We start from the raw sequence: 20,768 nt of genomic DNA, 5'->3' as shown, positions 1-20,768 counted from the left end.
GTCATGCAGCAGCACTTCTCACCGGTGATGGTTATAGATGAGGCTACAGCTGTGGATGGGACCATACAGCTGGGATGCCTGAGCACTATGCAAATAATGCTGGAATGCTGCATGGATGGTTCTTATCTTAAGAGCCACACCAAAACCAAATACACTGCTGCAGGAAGGAAAGCCAGGATGGTGCTGCTTTAACTTCAGTTGGTTGAAAACCAATTCCATGGTAGTGTTTCGTAACACTACAGGGGGTCTGGCTTGTAGTGGAGATAAATCATCTACTAAAGCAAACATGGAGACTCCCTCAAGGACCTGGAGTGTTCCAAAAGCTCAGCTCCACGCTCCTAGGGTAGAAAAGGGTGGGAAAGAATAGTGACAGTTACACAGGGGTCAAGTGCACAGAGGCAGTGCTCTAATAAAGCTCACCATTCACCCATACTTTAATAAGTTTTATTAATAAAAAACTAATGCATCACAATCTCACCAAGATGGTTTGGTGGGTTCCGCTATTGCACTGAAGCTTTCCTTATCCTGAAGTAAAGCTGCAGCAGTTACATCTCTTCCAGGAGGCCAAGCTGCCCACCAGTGTGCAGCTGAGCACACCAAGCCTATGTTACTCATCCACTGAAGTGGATCTGAGCTCAGAAGTGATTTACTCCATGAACCAGCTCTGGCCTGTAGGAAGTCAGGATTGTTTCATAGGAATGATTACAGGTAAGTCTAGTATAAGGCATTGGAGATGACTAGGTGGTATAAACCAGAACAGTTGTAGCAGTTCCCCAACATTAAAATGAGTACCTAGAATAACCTCAAAACAAGGAATACAAGTTGTCATGCGCTGTTGTGTCCCAGCCCTAGTTTTCCTTGTAGAGGACAGCCCACAGAGGGGCAGCTGTCTTTACACGAGAGACTTTCTGAACAAGGTTTTCTACCTCACGATGCATGATCTAGTTATGCATTTTATTACAAGTAGAATCATTACACAACAAAGTAATGCGTATTGGAAAAATACATTTTTACAATGACTCCAGACAAACATTGCAGATAAAAAACGCCATTGTTCTAAGACTCCCTTTTCTATTTCACAGAGGGTATTAGAATGGTCAGAGTTGTTTGTCACTTGTACAAGCTTTGATTTTTCTAGAGACGAGTTTGCTGCAGTACCAACGCTGCTGGTTACAGGAGAAAGAGGACTTGCCTATTAATATTTGATTTACAAAAAAATCCAGCCTCAGCATCCCATATTGTTACAGGTTAATTTAGAAGCACTATGTAAGAAGTTGTACAAGCCAATGACAGAGTCATTAAGGCATCTGTCAGCTTTTAGCCAGCAGCTTGCTTTGCTGTGTTAGTACCTTCAACACCAACATTCTCACTCCACTTAGTGGTGTGAAGCAGTGACTACACCTTTTTCAGATACACTACACTTGAAGCCAGACCAGGTTTTGTGCTTGTGTAAGGGTGCTGGATGACTGCAATCCAAAGGAATCCAGGCTCAGAACAAAAAGCTACAGTATGAACCACCACAGACTTCCCGTGCAGCTCTGCTGCAGTGCCCACAGCCTGGTCTGACAGCATCACTTCCTGGGACACAAGTTTGTTTTCCATTCACCCTCTTGTTTAACGCTTGGCAGACTTGAATCCTAAGTTAATACCATTTAAAACCAGCAGGGGTGAAGGGAGGGGGGTTTGGTCACAACTGTACTATGCTATAAAAAGGAAGAGCAGTTCTTTACAGAGTTAGAAATGTGATGACCGCTACTGCATTACCAAGTGCCTTTGTTCACATTTGTACCCTGCAGCAGAGCATTGGCAACAAAACTCCCCCAAAACATCAAGTGTCAGAGTTCAGACCAATACTAGGCAGAGCATGTGAAGGACTGAGCCCCACCAGCTGGGTGCTGGGCTCAGCCTCTTCAGCTGAACTAGAAGAGAATGAACTTGGATTTTGGTTCGAGGTGTGAGCTTTTTCCCTTTAACTGGCAGAAAGCTATTTAAAGTTGGCTGGAAGGAAACTATCTCAAAGGCACTTTAACATGATTAAATTTCCTGAATTTAGTTCTTTGAAACTCAATGAACACTTCAGACTGTGTGTTAGTTTATGACTAACCCTCTCTTTCAGATTTCAGTGAGAAAACTTGTAGTGTTGGCTGTACATGGCAAACAAGGAGCATTAGATGTTGTTTCCAAGATGTCTCCTAGAGGTTCAGGCAGTTACAATTAATAGTCTACTTCAAAAAGAACAACTAGCCAGCCTTAAACCTGCCACTCAGTTAAGCTGAATTTTCACAACATCTGCATTTTTCATAATTTAAAAGGTTGCTTATTCTGTTAGAACTGAGCTCCCTGTTCCCCTGCTCCTTCCACCAGGGAGTCACTGAAAATGTGATGTTTAAATGGTTCAGACATTGCATCTTGTGTGGCTTTCCAATGAAGATGAAGTCCTTGGGCTCTACCTCTATCAGTACTGTAAGCACACACTTAGCACTCCACATCACGGCAGCTCCCAACCAAGGAGAAAGTTAGCACATGATCAGAGGATACAGTACAGTCAAGGCTCACCAAATGCACTTTCTCTCCATCTAGAGACTTGCAACCAGTGATACTCTGAAACCTAAGAAAGCAAGAGACTAGAAATTCAATGTCTTCCATCATCTATTTCACTTATAAAACCCAACTGTAGCCTGCAGTTCAGTGCTTCAGACACCATTATTTTCCACCTAGAGAATTATTCCAGAGATGGACCACTTGTATCAGTAACAGTGTTAGAGACCAGTTGTGTCACCCAGGGCATTCTGTTGCAACGTGACAGCAGCAGACATAAAACAGCGATGCAAATTTCTATTATCATCCATTATTCTTCTCTAGTGTTACAAGAGTGAGATTCCAGTTATAATATATGCATATTGGAAGATCAAAGTGCAGATCAAGTGAGACTTGATGTGAAATTCGTCGTGCAAATGTCAGCAATTACACCCTCCTCTACCCTTTGCTTGTACAAGTCTGAAGAAAAACCTCAAGCAAATCTTCCATGAAAGCAGCAGTCTGGTTTATCATCCCATCTTACTCCTTAAGACTGGTAAGTCACTATTCCAAATAGGGCAGCGCGTCACCAACTTGTCCATATCGTACACTGGAGGAGATAACAGTCATCAAATAAATGCACAGTTCATGGAGTAGAGATGAGGATTGCTGAGTTGAGTCTAAACTGGGATAAAACCAGCCTTAAGATGGCATGTAGTTTTGTTTAAGTACATGTTTTTCTGACTGAAGCCTTTGCCCACCAAATCACAACCCTGTCTATCAGCAAAGTACTTTCCTGTTTCCTAGGTATTGTGGTGTTGGATTTTTACAGATTCAGCATGTTTAAGAGAGCACAATGAGCCTAGATTAAAATACTGCAGCTTAATCCAAACCCCTGGCACTGCACCACCACTTCAGCATCCTTCCTCCAAGGCCAGAGGCTTAATGCTAACGGGAAGCCTCCAAATACACCACCACTCACCAGCAACCCTGCTAAAAATGGACCCATATTTAGTGTCTAGAGGTGCAGCACATTCTACACTGGTAGCATTACTGAGGCTCCTGCAGCAGTTAACCAGGGTCTCCAAGCCAAAGGAAAGTGCTACTTTCCCTCCTGGGATTCATAATGCACTTCAGCATTTATTGCTGTACTGAGAGTTCCACTACTGAACCAGTTTTAGTGTTTCTCCATTTAGCATATGCTTAGTTAGGCCCTGCAGCACACTTATGCGCATTTATACAAGTTTCACAAACTGGAAGGACTAGCAACGTAAATATGAAAGTGCAACAAAGACTTGAACAGTTCTGGCAGGTATGAGCAAGAGGATTCGCTGGCTAAAACAATGCTGCACTTCTCTTGAACATGCTAAAGCTAACGAGACATTTACTGAGGAGGTATCAAGCTGTGGATCTGCAATTCTGACTGCTTTGCATCAGATGTTGTAAAGCTTTCTGTTGTAAGGCCACAATTCTTGAGCTATACTTGGAACTACTCCATTTTTGAAGAGTTTCTCGAAATGAACAGCAGTTGCAACAGCTCAGTCTAGCTTCACAGGAAGTCTTCTCTAGAGAAAGGGAACATTTATCTTTAAGACAAAGCAAAGAAAGATACCTGGTTACCCTGAAACTTAATGCCAACCTCTACTAGGCAGCCCAAAAGCCACAGGACTTAGTAGAGTTGCTCAGTGCAAAGCACCATGTCAAGGACAGACCTGGTTTATGTCAATTCAAACATCAGCCTAGCAATGTGAGCTTCCATACCCCACTGCAACTAGAAGAGGGTCTAACTTCTTTTGTCACTTAATTTCAACGTTCCACTCGAATTCCTAGTGAAGTCTATCACAGCCCAATACATTTACAGTCATACAGTCATTTATACCAGAATATATCGTATCAGGGTCCTTAATTAGTTCAGTCTAGTGCAGAAGACATGTATAGGCCTCCTCTTCCCTATCCAGAGGGCTTGTAAGCAGAGCTGCTGTCAGGAGCACTGACTGGGAATCCCTTTACTTCCACAGCATACTAGGAGACTCCTCCCAGAGTGAGGACATCAAAGCAGATGTTGCAAACTCGAACTGGCTTGTTCAGATCAAATTTTATGATAGGAATCTCCTTTGTTGAGCACTTATGGCAGAGCAGGCGTCCACAGTGTCGGCTGTTGATAGAGGAGTGGAGAAAGGTAAATTCACTCATAGGGATCACCAGGGTTTTACTGTTGGATATTCTTTAGCAATGACAGTATCACTAGAAAGGTACAGTAGCAACTGAAATGCTGTATTTTTCTTACATCTTTTTATATCTCTTATTTAATAATTAAATACTAATGCTAAAACCCCATACTGCTTCTGTACTAGTCACTCACCTAGTACTATTTCAACTGATGCATGGGTAGTTTTCTCTGGAATGTTGGCCAGAAAGAAAAATCTGAGTTTAACATCCACCTAACCCAGCACAGCTTATAGAAGATCACACTAGTTAAGAAAATGCAGTTTGTGTCTACTCATGTCAGCATCTTCACTCACTCCCACATTACACACAGCACCCCTATCCTAAACTGGCAGTAGGTGCCCAGATCTCTCATCTCTCAGATCAAGTCAGCCCCACTACTGTAACAGTGCCCCAACCCCCCTTTTCTGCTTAAGCAATAGCTTAAGCTGTCCTCTGGGGAGATATAACAGTAACTAAGGGCTACAAACCTTGCTCAGCAGCTGAGGGCTAGTTGAGCATGCATCAACTGAAATACATCTGGTTATGCAAACACAACTAAGCCAGTCACCCTACTCCATAGACAGCCCATGGCTCGTGGAGCTCTCCCGCACAGCAGCAAGCTGTGTGCCAGGCTTGCCTCTTGAGCACGGACACTTTTCAACCTCAACAGAATCCTTATTGCATTAGGTACTTGGTAAGTGAACCGGGAATAAGCATGCTGAAACTTGGAAATCCTCACTAAGGGATATAAAGGATTGATTGTGCATATATAATCCTTTAGACATAAACTGTTGACCAAGTCTGGATCCTGACACACCTGAACTCCTCTCTGAGGAGAAGTTTAGAACTAAGGGGGTCCTCTCTCAAGTTTGTATTTCCAACAAACACGGTACTATTTTAGTCAGATTACAAGAAACTGATCTAGGACAGGATGGAATGTTTCAGCTGGATTACTGGTAATACACCTACATTAACATGAAGGTTTCCTAAACCACCAGAAAGAACCAGACTAGCTACATTTGGAAGAGGAATCCATTTCCTTGTAAGCACAGCAAGATGTGTCACATTACCAGTGATGCTTTCTTGTTGTGACTCCAAATTTGGCAGTGCATTCATAGCAGTTGGAGCCATCACACCAGGGAGGTTCTTTTGTCAGCATATCTGTCAGAGGAAAAATTGTAAAGGTAAAGGGGCTCAGACACCTTGAGTACACTGTATTGTTAAGGAGACTTCTTACAGTTTTTGGCTGGATCCAGTATAATTCATTTAACTACTCCTGTAGTAGCTGCAGTCTTGGTTGTAGACAATGTATAGCTGCTTTCAACACTGCATTACCTACAACTATACAGCACAAGTTGAAAAGCAGAATCTAGGTTTTTGGCTACATTAGCTATGACACCAGCCAGTAGTCTCCATGTCTATCTATCCTTTCAGAAAAAGTAATATTTGACAGGCCTGCATTGTGCAACTTCAGTTGATCATGAGAAAAATTACTATTTCTACCCCCCATTTAAAGTAGCAGAATATTCAGAAGTTCACCCCCTCTGGAATTACTGTCCTCTTGAGTTCCTTCCTCCTCTAAAGTATCTCAGAAGCACAAGCTGAAAGCACTTTCCAACTGTAGCAAGTAGTACTTACCCAGCAATCTGAAGAGAAGCTGTTTTGTAGCAACTTGGTAGTTGAAGATATTGACTCCTTGATTATTATTAACTCCAAGACGAGCCCCAGCTCTCACTATTGCACGACACAAGTTAGCATTTCCCTTCATGTAAGCCAACAGGAGCACTGAAAAATAAAAGCCAGACACTGCTAACAGAGCAGGATGTCTTGTGTTACACTCAGTGTTTATATCTTACTGTATTTAACATATTACTACAAATCATTCCAGCTCTAAAAGTGACACACCATGAATAAAACTTGAGTGACTTTGAAGTTCAACAGCCACTGAATCTCACCCACCTGTGTTGCCTTCAGCATCAGGTTTGTCCAGAGGGTATTCTGGCATGCATTCCAAGAAAAGGTCACAAATGGCTGCTGCATTATCTTTCCCATATTGTCCCAGAATATGCATTGGCGACTGGCCTCTGGGGAAAAGAGTTGGTTATCCTTAAGTTCTGTTCACTATTACAATTACTTATCCACTCTCTTTGCCTTCGAGTTTGGTTCAGACTTAAACATGGCTACACTTAAGTAGCTTAGTGCAATCATACACAACCGCCTGCTTTAGCTTCCTTTTCTTGGTATACATCATTTCCTCACAATTTATACACAGCACACTCTGCACACTTCACTGTAACATCAGCGTAGAAACACTATAATCCAAGCTAAATACTTGTTTTTTTGTATCTAGTCATACCAGCACATATTTTAAACCAGATTGTAGTCCTTTTAGTCTGTTAAGGCTATAGTGATTACCTGATATTAAAGGCTTCTGCATCTACATTGCACTCTGTGAGCAGGACACGGATATTGTTTAGTCGGCCATGCATCACTGCCAGATGAAGAGCTGAAAAGTAAAAGAGAAGCTTCAAGAATCTGAAATAGTTCATGTCAGCAGTAATCACAGTGTGATAAAATTAAGCACTCCCCTTCTACTTCCCCCACCTTCCGTCTCCAAAACTTCTTCCACCAGCTTTGATTTCTTGGACTTTCATCCCTTTTCAACTTTGATAAGTGAGCCCATTCAGAGGGCAATCTCTATCACTAGGAGAGATCATGACAGACCTTCTGAACTGTTCATAACTACTTGTAGAACTTTAAGAGTTTACCATTATTTCCATTTTCGTCTACAGCTGCAAAGTCTACTCCATTCTCCAGAAGGACTGAACAAATTGTGGGCAAATCCTGCTGTGCTGCTAAGTGAAGAGCAGTCTGCCGGTGCTTAGTCAGTTCATTCACCTGGGCACCTGCAAGCAGCTGTCGAGATGCAAGAAGGAATACGTTCAAAGATGTTTTCTGGGCTATTAGCCAACAGTTTACTTCTGTGATCGAAGCACACACGACTCTGCTGTGCAGAGACACTTCTAGGCCTCCAGCATACATAAATGCTACCGTTATTCAGCTCCTGCAGTTTGAGTTCATGTTCAAATCTGCAGAAAGCACAAGGTAAGGGCTCCTCCTTTGAAGTGAGCCATGCTACCTAGCGATTGCTGTGAGTCAAACGTGCTCATAGGAAGGCGACTGATGCTGCTCAGCTAACAGCACATGCTGAGGGAACTTTATGCAAGTCAGTTGTGTTTCAGGAAGAGTGGCGTCACCTTCAGCTGACTTCTCCAGCCTACAGGGAGCACACATTAAGGCAGAATGTGCATTTTTAAGTTGAGGAAAAGTGACTCTGATACATACCAGATTACGCACAATGATCTCTGAGCCAGCTTGTACAGCCAGGTGGAGAGGTGTTAGTTTGGAGGCATCCTGGACCCGAGAGTTTACATTAGCCTGTACACTTATGAGGAACAGCACACTCTCAATGTCCGAGTTCTGAACAGCTACATGTAGGAAATTCCGACCTTTGTTATCAACCTGTGGCAGAAAGGGCACATGAAATGAAAACCATTCTACTGTAGAACAGTAAATCATTTTGTAGTAGGACCTATTTTCACTAAGATACTTACTCTCTCAACTTGAGGTGAGCTGTAGTCTTGTTCCTTCCACTCCTTGATATTAGAGACTTGATGGATGTGATATTAAATTATCAGCTAAAACTGCCTGCTTTAGTCTGCTTCAGACTACCTTATTCCTGCTTTATAACCCTGTCATTTCCTGACCACACACTGGAGAGTATTATGACAGGCAGAAAGTTAACAGCTGCTGGAGTTAAGTACTGAGCAGCAGTTAATGGTAAAACTCAGTTACATGAAGCAAACTCGAGTCAATCTGGAAGTGAACACTAGAGAAGGAAGCAACATGCAATCCTGCCACATTGATGCAGTATATTCCTTTTTTACTTTCACACCAAGTGCATGTTTGTTCATTTCTGCCTTGAAGCTGACGTTAAAGCATATTTGAGACTGGCTGCATTTGTAACCATGTTTTAGATGTATTACAAGAGCTCACTAAGCACTCAAATACTTTACTAGTAATTAAACTTGCACAGGATAGGAAGAAACTCCTGAACCGCTGCCTGAAGTGTCACACCAGAAGCCTGAAGATACAGTTGGATTTTTTTATAGCTCAGCATGAGATCTATTACTGAATTATTTTAGGTCAGGGTTTCCATTTTGAACTGCTTCCGGAGAGCTAGGTAGTAGATCATTTTTGAACTAGTCGAGCACAAGAGTAGGGTTAGAACTTTCTCCTTAAATACACATATGCCTGTTCCTCGATTTAGTACTGAGGAGATAAGGTTTGATGAGACACTATCACTTGATGTTCTTGCTCACACATAGCACATACACCCCTACAGTTCCCTAATAAATCCTGCTACAGAAAACTAGCATCTGGCAAATGTCATTCCATGTGAAGCCACTAAAGGATAAAGCATAATTTGCTTGTGGAACTCTTGTTACCACAAAATAGTGCATTAATTCCACTACCATGCTTTGAAAGCTCCCAGCTTACCTGCTCAGCAGCTCCTGGTTCCCTCTTCAAAATTGCTTCAGCTGCTTTGTTGTTTTTATATGTCATAGCACAAGCAAAGGGGGTCATTCCTTGCCTGTCACGGACATTTAGCTTAATATCTGGATGTGAAATCATAAGCTGAATGATAACATTGTGCTGGTTGCTAATGGCAACATGGATTGGAGTTCTTCCTTCTGCATCCTAGAAGGAAACCAAGAAGTTTGTTACATGGAGATTGAGTAATACACAAGTCCTTTCCTCAACTTCACATTTAGGGAACTGATTGGTGTCCTATCCCAAAGCAGAACCAATCAGTTGCAGTGGGAGCTCAAATCCACAGTATAAGCAAGGCAAATTGTTATCCATTTCTCAAACTGGTTGACCTCAATCCCGTGTTATACAGCCATTTGAGTAGCTCAAAGTAACATGTCCCATGTAGGCAGACCTTTTGGGGGCAGAGATAAGCATTCACACTTAAGTTAGCAAATCCAAATAAGGTGCTGAGTCACTTGTCTGTCTCAAGCAGCAGTTTACAGCCATGGCTGCTTTGTGACTGTGTGTTCTGTCATTCATTTTGATGTCATTTTCAATAGCATCAGGACCTACAAGTGTTCTGCATTCATTTATTCTGTTGCTATTTCTCAAGCTTCTGTTTAAGGATTACTGTGTAATCAAAGATGAAGCACAGCTCATTATATGTCACCTCAGTTCACTCAGCAGCAGCAGACACTTCCCAAACATACTAACAAAGTAGAGTATTCTGAGGTTTTACACTGTAGCTGCTCTACTGATCAAACGCAGCAAAATACAGCCCTGCTTCTGCCTTTAATTCACACTTGGGACAGAGGAGTTCATTCCAATCACTGTATCAGAAAGCTCATACTGCAAGAAGTTTCCTGTATCATTGTCTTCCCTCAGGATAGTTTCTTGAATTCACCCATCATATGGGCAGATAAACACTAGATCTGGTAAAAAGGGACAGGAAAACACACAGCTGAGAAGAAAGTTTGGGTTTGCTGTATTAGAGGTGAAGAACAAAATTCAAAAGGAATTGCACACAATTTCTCTACATACCTGAGCATTGACATTGGCACCAAACTCCAAAAGGCACTGGATCACCTCTTCAAGTCCCCAGCAGGCTGCCAAGTGTAAGGGTGTCTGTCCATCATGAGCTTCCTCTTCTCCTTCTCCGTTAGGGCCTGGCTTTCTGGGACTATTCACATCACAACCACTAAAACAAACAAGACACAGTCAATTTATTACATTCAACCCAGATTTACACTGTTCCCAACAAGGGTCAGAAAAAAGTTTACACAACTGATCCAGCAACTGCTGACATTCTACAAAAGCACAAGTTCCTGGTTTGACTCTTGTCATCAAGAACATGATGGTAATACAGATAACAGAGTGCACCTAAGATTAGTCATACTTCCGTAAGTGCCATCCACCCACCAAAAGTCTAATGAAGCACATACCTGTTACTGGCTCAAAATAGCATTCAGTTAATTTATTCCAGGAAAATATACACATGCACATTAGAAGTTTGTACTTTAGAAGGGGGCTGACCTGCGAATAAGAAAGCATGCTATCTGTTCACTGTTTTCATCAATAGCTCTATGAAGAAGAGTTTGTAAGCAGCCACTTGGTCCTGACCCCCAACAGGTTGAATCACAGCCATGCCTAACCTGGAAGGAGAAGCACAATGAGGCAGTGAAGGGTATTTAATGTCTCCAGCAGGCTCCTACTACTTTATGAAGTCCTTGAGGGATGTTTCTGAAGCATTATCCCTCAAAGGCAGGATCTGAGATGCCTTATCTATTCTTATGACAGATAAGGCCCATTTACTTGCTTTCCTATTCATTCAGCTAAAGACCCTTTTTTCAGGCACTGAATTTCTAGTATTTGTATTCTACTGCAGAACTACTTACTCAAGCAATGTGGCACTTAAATAAGACTTGCTCCACTCCTTTACAAACTATTTACAAGGTTTATAAATGAGTAGATTCAGTGTTGACTCCATAAGGATTCTTATCCAATACCAGCACAAATGGTCAAGTACAGTTACAAGAAGTATTTCTCAAGTCATTAGCACAGCCTTTAAATAGCTGTCTCTAGCAGACAATAAATGGATATCAGAGACAAAGCTCTCAAGTACCTTCCTAATGAAGGAGACATAAGGATGTCTACTTGCATCTTAGATCTCCTGCTGGATCACCTATGCCTGAAAGTAAATAGTCTTAAAAGCATAAGCCTTTAAAGGCCTTCTTGATGGAACTTTAAGATGCAATAGAAGCCAGCACATCCTCTAAAGCACATGAGTGTCCAATATTATTCTGGAAGCTTATCATTACACATCTGCAATGGTACAGACTAATGTTTTTAGTAGATCCTTACTCCTTCCAGGATTGGGAATCCGGATAATTTAATTATATTATTATTATAAATTTAGTATTATTAATTTTATTTAATTACTTTACTTTTACTACAGTAGCTGCAAGATATTCGGCTGTGCAGACTAGTGTTTATAAAAGATCTCACAAGCAAAAGGAACTTCTGGTGAAGAAAAACTCCTAGAAGTTAGATGGTGATACAGAACTACTCTGTTCTTTCCATGCATTGCGTCTGGTTTTGCTGGTGCGCCCTTTGTTGCTAGCAAGATGCACAAAAGTGAGGCTAAATTAAGTCAACTGACAATCTTACCAGAGTTGATGCAATATCTTCCAGGTTATTCTCTAAGGCAAGCCATAAAGGAGGATTTCCTTTCTCGTCTGGCACAGACATGTCTGCTCCTCGGGTACAAATAGCATCAACCACAAGAGGGAGCTGGTTTTTTATAGCTAGCTGCAAGGCAGTCTCTCCATCCTGTGTTCTGCAATAGAAACAGTCTGAAGTGTGTTACTACTGCATTACAAAGCAAGGCCTCATATTACAGTGGTTTATTGGCAAAGCCAAGAATTCTCTCCTCGTGTGTATTTTTACTGTGTTAAGACCATAACTCTACAGCCAACCAAACGCACCATGCTAGTTTTTCATCACAGCTATGTAGCTTACCTTCCCTCTCTCCCTTTAGTAACAAGTGATTGATTTCTAAAGTTTGAGAAGCATGTTAGTGTTCCTAGCTCAGAGACACTGTCATTTCTTGAATTGCTGCCATTATCTGATCAGAGTTTTCCTAAAGAGCAAGCCCACTGCCCTAGAAGCAAACAGCTATGCACTGTAGTAACTCCCAAGCAACAGTCAAGTAACAACTGTTAAAAAGCTGCACTTGGACCGGCATTATTAGGCAGCCTGCGCCCATGATACCCATCACAGCATAGCTTGCCAAATGTAAAAGACAGCCTATCAGTCACGTAAGCAGATAACTGTTTTGTTAAGTCTAATGTCTAGTTGATACTCAGGAGGCAGGTTCTACTGGAATCTTGCTGCTAGAGCTACATCTGATTGATTAGTTTAGATGGTAGAAAACATGCAGTTCCAACAAGCCAGCAAGCAGATTGAAGCTAAAGTTCAGTACCATCTCTCTAGGACTTACAAGTCTGTAACAGAAGATTCTGTTCTACCTAGAGTTAAGTGACACCTCCCTCTCCAGCCTGGATATGAGGTACTGAGCTATGGAGCTATATATGTGTAGAGCTCCCATTTCACATGTGTAATCCCTCAGCCATAACTACTGCCCTAAAAAACCTCACCAAATGCACAACTATGTGCAAATCATGATTGGAAAACAACTTCAAGCCATTATATAAAGACAGTCATCACTACCAGCTCCTAAACACATAGCCAGTTCTTACCTGACATTTATATCTGCCTGATGTTCCAGCAGAAAAAGTGCACTCTTGCTGTCTTGTCTCTGTATTGCCATATGTAGTAGAGTCTGTCCATCTGACATTGTGTCATTAATGGATGCCCCAGATCCAAGCAGCTGGGCTGCTATTGTGTGCATGCCTAAAGAGTTACAGCTTGTTAGCATTTTACCTTTAGTTCCATAAAATAGAGACACTGAGGATTACTTAAGCTCCAGTCTTTCAGTTTCCAGTAATACAGCAAGAGATACAATGAATCTATAAGCTAAACCAATTCATAAAGCTACCTAACTTGAATATTCATTTATAGACTTATTGATTACCGAGTACTTTTTGTCTTGCTTGAAGACACAAGATATGGTGTGGTATACAGCAGAGTTTTCCATTAGTTCTGCCAACCTAGTTGTAGTAGAGCTCTCCTTAAAACTACCTAGCCTAATCCTTCCTACAACTTCAGACTTTCGTCCAACAAACATACCAACTTCAGTATTACCTTCGTAAGCTATTCCCTTGAATATTACTGTACGAGATGTTTAGCTTAGCTCTTCCTCCTTTATCTCAGAAGCAGATAAGAGAAATGGTAGAGAGAAAACTACATTCTTGTTTCCTTTCATTGGAAAGGAAAATTAAAAGCCTGGACAGTGAAGAGGTTTGTTACACATGGATGACATCTAGAACTCCCATACAGAGCAACATCACTAAGCATTCTGCCTCATCTCTTAAGTCCAAAGTATGAGAAATCATCCCCCATACTGCTGTTCCCAAACCAGTAGGACCAGGCTTAAATTGATTCAGTAATGACCACATCTTTTGACAACATCCCAATACTATTAAAATGTTTTTGCCTGCAGCAAGTAGCACCTAGTTTTCCCCAAACCATTCCCTGCCACATTCCAGACAAGAAAGCATCTTCTGAATCAGTATTTCAAGTTCCATTCCCCTTAAAAACTACGAGCAGCTTACCTTCCCTTTCTGAAGTCAGCATTACTATATTAACCAGCCTCTAGAACAGTTAACCATGAACAATACAGTGATGTGATACAAAAACTACCAGGGAGCTCACAGTGGAACACATTATAGCTTCAATATCATCTTAGTTTCAAGGCACATACCTGTCCAAAGAGCCAACCCCAGCACAGTCTGATCTCTCGAGTCCTTTAAACTAAAGTCAGGAATAATTTGCAAGTTGTTGGTAGCATGAAGAGCATTAGCTACAAAAAACAAAACAAAAGCATAAAGGAATCAGATCATTCTTGTACTTGACCTGCAGCTGCACACTGAAAGCTGCAGGAATAACAAGGTCACATTTTGAAGTAGGCTGCCCCTTTAGCAATCAGTTTGAAGGATCCAAGCAAGATATCTTCAGTTTCCCAAATGTGGTAGGATTCAGGTACTGTTGCCACTACTGCCTAATACTAATGCTACTACTAAAAAACATTCACATTTCTATTAAGAGGCTTAACCTGCCCCCTTTCTACCTTCATTACCATGTGAAATGCCATACACAAAGCTCTCAGAGTGAATAGTGGAGGCTGCACTGCAAGATGGTGGCAGCATCCCTCCTCAGCAACCTGGGATGAAGCTTTTCCCAGTTCACCTACTCCCTTCTTAATCCCACTTATGGTAGGAGACAAAGTAGGCCTTGCTTCAGTTGTCAAACTCCCTTCCTGCTGCTAGAAAGGAGAAGCTGAACTAGTTGCATTTAATAAAATGGCATCTGCTAGTGTTTCAATACTCCAGTCTCCACTCTATTGTAATACTAGCATTATTCTGTGCAAAAATCCTCTTCCTGAAAGAGCTGAGGGAGGCAGAAGTCTTGCCACAGAAATACACTTTTATCTGTTTCTGATTCCAGCACTTACCTGAACCAAATGCAGAGGAGAATTTAGAAAGATTAATGGACAAGTTAATTTTCTAGTCTTAAGAAGCAGATGATTTGAGTTTAAGAATATGTTCAGGTAGTCTTATTAATTGCTCTACTTAATGTTTAAAGGAAGACACTCTTTATAAGGAATTTGTCAAAACACAGTTTAGATGCCATCCTGACAACTGATCCACTAAAGTCTGAACCAGAGAAAAACCCACCTTTTTGTTCCAGGATGACAGACACCACATCTGGGTGATTGTAAGCAATAGCCATGTGAAGGGGAGTTTGCAGATAAACATTCTCTGCTGTTGGAGAAGAGGCATCCTTCTGACCAAGGACTGCTTCTGTTGTCTGAATGTTTGGATTGGCTCCTTGTTGCAGAAGTTCTGCTGTCAAGTTTGCTAGGCCATACCTACAGGCTGTATGCAGTGGTGTTTCTCCCTTTAATAAACAGGGTTTATTATTTTCAACTAGGTTAACAGCTTGAGACATAAAGAGAAGTAGTTTTTAAACCACTATGCCCCCAAGAACTGGTGTGAAGAGCTTAAATCCTGGCAGATGAAGCTCCTTAGGACTTTCAAGCAACATGACTTAGCCTATATATAGAACTTTATTACAACAAGCACTGTTAAAAGCAGTTAACAACTGGAGATGCTGCAAGAACAGTGCCAGGAGAGTGCAACAGCTGTCTGATCACTAGTAAATACCTGAAAATATGCAAAAGGCTCAGCAAGCATTCCAACTTGCTTTAAGCTAGTTAGCAGTAAGAGATCTCTGCTTAGTTCTGAAGGGAAATCAGGAAGCTCAGACTAGTCTATTAGTTTCTGCTTTTACCTGTTTGTTTTGGTGATTGACTTTCGCTCCATGCGTGGCGAGGAAGAGAGAAGCTGCCTCATTGCCAGCACCAGCTGCCCTCTGAAGCAAGCAGTTTCCTAAAGAAAAACCATAAACACTGTTTGGAGTGATATTCCAACCACACTTTGATGCTAACAAGTTTCCTAACACCTTCCCTACTACCACAGAACATCAAATTTGAAGCCAACAAGGAAAATCCTACCTACTAATAGTCCCCTTGCAATGCTGGACTGTCACAAGCACTATATTCAGCAATTACATCTTCTGAAACTGTAAAGAGGATATTAGGATCTGGCAAGGAGTCCAGATTTTCTGTCACTTCCTGCATGTCAAGCTCAGCTTCAGACTGTCTATGTTCCAGCTCTGGGTAAAGCTACTACAACCTACCATTTGTTATGAGGCAAGTACTGCTGAAAGCTCACTCAGCTCCTCAGAGTGCAGTTAGCATTAAGCAATTAACTTACAAGCCTTCCACCTACACAGAAATACAAACCTCTGTTTTACCTGTTACTGTGTCTGGAGCGTCTGTATTGCTGCCTCGCTGGATCAACCTTGCTGCAAAACTGTTCTCATCAAATGAGGTTCCATTTACAACAGGGGCATCCTCAAAAGGGTTTACAGACTGATCAGACGATACAGTGATATACTGAACTGCAAGCCACAGAGCTGTGCTTCCTTCATGATCCTTCAGCTCCAAGTCTAGTCTAAAAATAAGAATTAATGTTCCCCAATTTATACCTTAAAAAGTGGTTCCTCAGCGCAGCTTAAGTTTCAAGTGTCTGAACAGCTGTACTAGCTTATCTAACACCTCAGTGACAACTTCTGCTTGCCAAGAAGCCTACTGTAGCTCCAGTTACTTCAGACAGTTTGTGACAACTCTGAAACAAGCTAGACACCTTATAGTAACTACCACATTTAAGCTCATTGCTCCTAGGAAAGCATGGCCCTCGTACATTTGGGCTCCTGCAAATCCTCTCATGTTTGAGTGAACTGTGTACAACAGCTGCATATTCAAGTACAAAGAAACTGAATAAAATGTATATACTTCATCACCCTAAGAAGTCACCTATATCAGCTTTAAGCAGAACCCAAGCTGAACTCAAGAACATATTCACACATTTTAAGAGTCTTATCACTCCTTTTAAATGCACTACAAATGAAGTTATTGCTAAATTATTTCACCAATCCCTCTCTGAAACAGAGATGCAGATTATTTCCTCTTTACAGTAGGGCACAAACTTACTTGGCATCAGGCATCTTATTATATAAAGCCTTTCCACTTTCGCATCCCAAGCTTATTGTTACCCTTTTTGCATGGCAAAAAGGCACAGAAGAGCTGTTAAACCAGTCTGTATATCTTCACTGTACAAAGTAACCTCAGTGTACTTTACATTTAAGTGAGACTTACTGCTTGCACTGGAGAAGCTGACTGAATACAGGTTCATTCCTGACCACAATTGACACATGTAATGGGGTCCTGTAATTGGAGCAAAGTGCAGTTACGTTAGTATTAAGACACTAAGATTTTGTCCATGGTCACCAACATGCCCCTACACATTTATGGGGTTAACTTTTGTCTCCAATTTCAGAAGGGCACAAGCACATCTTGAAAGAAAGAGCAATCTACCCTTTTAGTGGATATAATTCCAATTAATTTAATAGAAGCAACTCTTTAATGTAAGAGCTAACCTTCAAGGAAAAAGCAGAAGAGCTTGGCCTACCAGAATTGAGATATACTAGAATTGACATATACTATGCAGAATTGAGATAAATTCTAAGTATAGGAGACAGTGTATTGGCCTAAGTACAAGTTCTATGTACTTCTTTGCCAGCCCAACCTGACCTGTAAAGCAGTTTACAGGCCCAGCACTCCAGACAAACATGCTGCAGAAGCTGGCTCTTTGAGATCATTTCAGTGTCACTTGACAGCTTCAAAGAGAAGTACTTTTCAGAAATACTACTTGTCATATCAATTAGCTTGCTTTACTGTTCAGTGATACAATAAGGGCAAAGTAATTGTGTGCCATGTGTTCTAACACAATCAACTCATCCTAGCTTTCTATTGCTGGCTACATTTAATTGGTCATGACAGGCTACCATGCAGTTTGCACAGCCTTCTGCTTTCAGTGCTACCCACAGGTCTCAAACTGTATTAACGAATTGACCTTTCCTGCTTCTAGTATCCCCTGTGCTTTGCTGGCAGACCTGAGCAAGTTCTTAGCAGGCTGTATCTAATCACTACGATGTGATCTGTTAAACTGGTAGCAGACTTCTCCCAGTATTTACCTTCCTTTGCTGTCTTGCATATTTGGATTGGCTCCTGCCTGTAGGAGGGACTCTGCTATCTGTGCCATCTCTGCCATGACATCTGGCAAATGCTTCTTGGGGCTGTACGAGGCCACAAGGTGCAGAGGAGTATCCTGGTCTCCCAGTGTAGCAGCATTCACACGGGCACCATTTTTAATGAGAAAGTTTGCAGCAAATTTATCGCCTTTTGTGAAACAAAACAAGGTTATTTATGGATATATACTTCATATACCCCCTCTACAAGTGCAGAAAATGCATACATGTGATTTCCCTTCATAACATACAGTTATTTCAATACAAGTGTCTGCTCTTAGAATGCCTTAGCAATAGGTAACTTCAAGAGCACTTCCCTGCAAAGTCAGGGCTAAAATATTTCATAACAACCCCTTGGAAAAAGTGGTCTGCCCAGAGGTCACACGTGATTAAAGTTCACACACCAGTTTACTTGTTACAGTGATACTGAGTTTGCTAGTCCCTCTATCAGAATAAACCCATTGCTGCTTTAATGCACAGCTGGACTAACTGTGAGACTAAACATACAAGTAGCTTTTGATGAAGTTACTGTTCCAGGGCACCAGTCATAAGCGTGTAGTTGAAGTTAGTCATCATCTGTTCAGTCTTGCTACACAAACAAGCAATAACACAGCCTTTGCTCCTGAGAGTTTAGGCCTCATTATATATGGGATAATGACTTCAACAGTTCAGATGCACCATGCACAGCAATCCTAAGAACTCCCTCTAGAGAGCTTAGAAGTCGAACTCATCACCACTTCAGTACACGGAGCACAGATGCAGAGAATCATTTCAGGATAATACTAATTCCCCTTACTCCAAAGATTACTTTGAATAGACATATTTGCAAGTTGCTTGTCCTGAATGCAAGACTGGGGAACAAAGAAGACTGTTCCCCTGTTTAAACAATACAGGTTGCTATATTATTTCTGTTAGCAAAAACCAAAATCCCATTTCCTGGATTTAACTTCTGACATTCCCCCACTCTCCACCGATAAGAAATGAGAATCATGTGGCAAGTTCAGACAACTTGCTTTAGCTCCATTTCCAGAACACGTGATTGTTAACAGTGATTAATTCACTGAAGCTTTGGTTACTGAAAAGCAAGCATTCATTCTCAGAGCTCTAGCTTACACTGAAAGCAGACATTAGAACTAGAGGACAAACACTAGTATTAAGTATGAAGAGCAGCCTGCTGCCATCTCTGGTGCTTCAGAGGGCTGCAGCAATCACAACACTGACCTATGCCTAGAAGGTCTCCTACTGCTGCTGCAGTTTCATTCACAGGATCAGACACCAGCATTACCCTGTTTAGATACGTAGGAGATTAAAGGAAGAAGTTGGGAGCTGTATTTTGAGCTCACAACACTTAAACTATTTCCAACAGTCCAAAACAGCTTGCTAAACGAACAAAACTTATGCTTTTCATTTGTAGCAGTACAACACCTATGAGGTCCAGTCACAGCTCAGGTTCCTGCTGTGCTTGGCTTTCCAGAACAGACAGATCTGCCAAAGGTATCAGTGAAGGCAACTAGTAGCACAAGACGTTCACTATGGATTTTTACCAGACTTTGGCCACAGTCCCAAGATGCTGCTTCTCCAAAGCCTTCAGAGTACTGTGGTAGTGACAACCAGGTCCTACTGTGCTCCAATTCTCCCAAGATGATGCATTCTCCATTTCAATGTGGAGAACAGCTCAAGATAATCAAGTAGCTGTATTCAGACTCCAGTAACTACGCTACTATTCATTAGAGCTTTGAAGATATTCAAATTGACATAGAAGCATCTCTACCTGCTCCTCCACTTCTTCCAGTCATTTTCCCTCCCCTAAAACAGCTGTTCAGTAGCAAGAACCCTTACTGTTAACTCTAATCAGAAAGAAGCATATGCTGCATTCAACCCAGGTCTAGAAAAAGGCTTCACAGAATCATCTTGATTTGTGACTAGGCTGTCATGCTTCATTCAACCATTTAGCAGAAAGACATTGTGTTGTCAAATCGGAACGCTCGCTACATTTCTTCCTTTAGCACACCATACTTTACTAGATTGCTCTGGATGTCACGTAGTGCCAGTTTCATTCACCAGCCAGCAGGCTGGCTTTCAAGATACCAAATAACTGTTTGTTCGGTTTTAAGTTCAAAGCAAGAAATAAGACAAAGTTCACCCTTGACAATTTTCTAACTGCAATGACTACTAAAGTAACACAGGACTAGACTTTGGAATATGTATTCCACACTGGGAACAACTGCAAGTTACAAGGCTTCATATACTATTTACTTACCTCTTTGGATGGCTTTATGTAATAGACTCCAGCCACTCTTGTCTGCCCTATCTACATCAGCCTTGTAGTTGACCAGTGTAGTTGCAATACTCTCCAATCTCTGGGCAAGGGCCAGATCCAAAGCAAGATCTCCATTGTGATCCAATTCATTGAGCTTCCCAGGAAGCTACAACACAAGTTCAGTCAACTGAAATTAGATGTATGTTCACCAGCCCAACAAAATACTCTAAAAGGCTGTTCCAACTACCATGATGTCAGACCTTCATCTCTAATGCAAAATGCTGTGTTGCCTTTAGGTAAGTGCATCTTACACAGGAAAACCATCACAGTAGCATCACCACATAAGATGGTGCTCAAT

The 20,768-nt window shown here is 41.5% G+C and overlaps 1 protein-coding gene across 2 annotated transcripts in view; it reads right to left on the bottom strand.

Annotated features, from left to right (window-relative positions):
* Nucleotides 1-430: 430 nt before the first annotated feature.
* Nucleotides 431-20,768, bottom strand: part of ANKFY1 (ankyrin repeat and FYVE domain containing 1) — a 32,731-nt gene continuing 12,393 nt past the window's right edge. For both annotated transcript variants that reach the window (XM_062634997.1, XM_062634998.1), the window contains exons 7-25: nt 20,411-20,576; nt 18,097-18,301; nt 17,219-17,287; nt 16,315-16,514; nt 15,790-15,887; nt 15,174-15,396; nt 14,201-14,299; nt 13,077-13,230; nt 11,986-12,154; nt 10,852-10,970; nt 10,360-10,516; nt 9,286-9,486; nt 8,071-8,247; nt 7,494-7,641; nt 7,141-7,231; nt 6,685-6,809; nt 6,364-6,510; nt 5,796-5,886; nt 431-4,672 (exon numbers count right to left, since the gene is read on the bottom strand). In XM_062634997.1, the coding sequence (XP_062490981.1) occupies nt 4,540-4,672; nt 5,796-5,886; nt 6,364-6,510; nt 6,685-6,809; nt 7,141-7,231; nt 7,494-7,641; nt 8,071-8,247; nt 9,286-9,486; nt 10,360-10,516; nt 10,852-10,970; nt 11,986-12,154; nt 13,077-13,230; nt 14,201-14,299; nt 15,174-15,396; nt 15,790-15,887; nt 16,315-16,514; nt 17,219-17,287; nt 18,097-18,301; nt 20,411-20,576 (2,772 nt within the window). In that variant the 3' untranslated portion in view covers nt 431-4,539. The remainder of the gene's footprint in view (nt 4,673-5,795; nt 5,887-6,363; nt 6,511-6,684; nt 6,810-7,140; nt 7,232-7,493; nt 7,642-8,070; nt 8,248-9,285; nt 9,487-10,359; nt 10,517-10,851; nt 10,971-11,985; nt 12,155-13,076; nt 13,231-14,200; nt 14,300-15,173; nt 15,397-15,789; nt 15,888-16,314; nt 16,515-17,218; nt 17,288-18,096; nt 18,302-20,410; nt 20,577-20,768) is intronic.

This window comes from Pezoporus occidentalis, unplaced genomic scaffold (assembly GCF_034315485.1).
Source record: "Pezoporus occidentalis ecotype Australia unplaced genomic scaffold, CSIRO_AGI_Poc_V1 ctg442, whole genome shotgun sequence".
NCBI lineage: Eukaryota > Metazoa > Chordata > Aves > Psittaciformes > Psittacidae > Pezoporus > Pezoporus occidentalis.
This window is presented reverse-complemented; position numbering and strand designations above follow the sequence as displayed.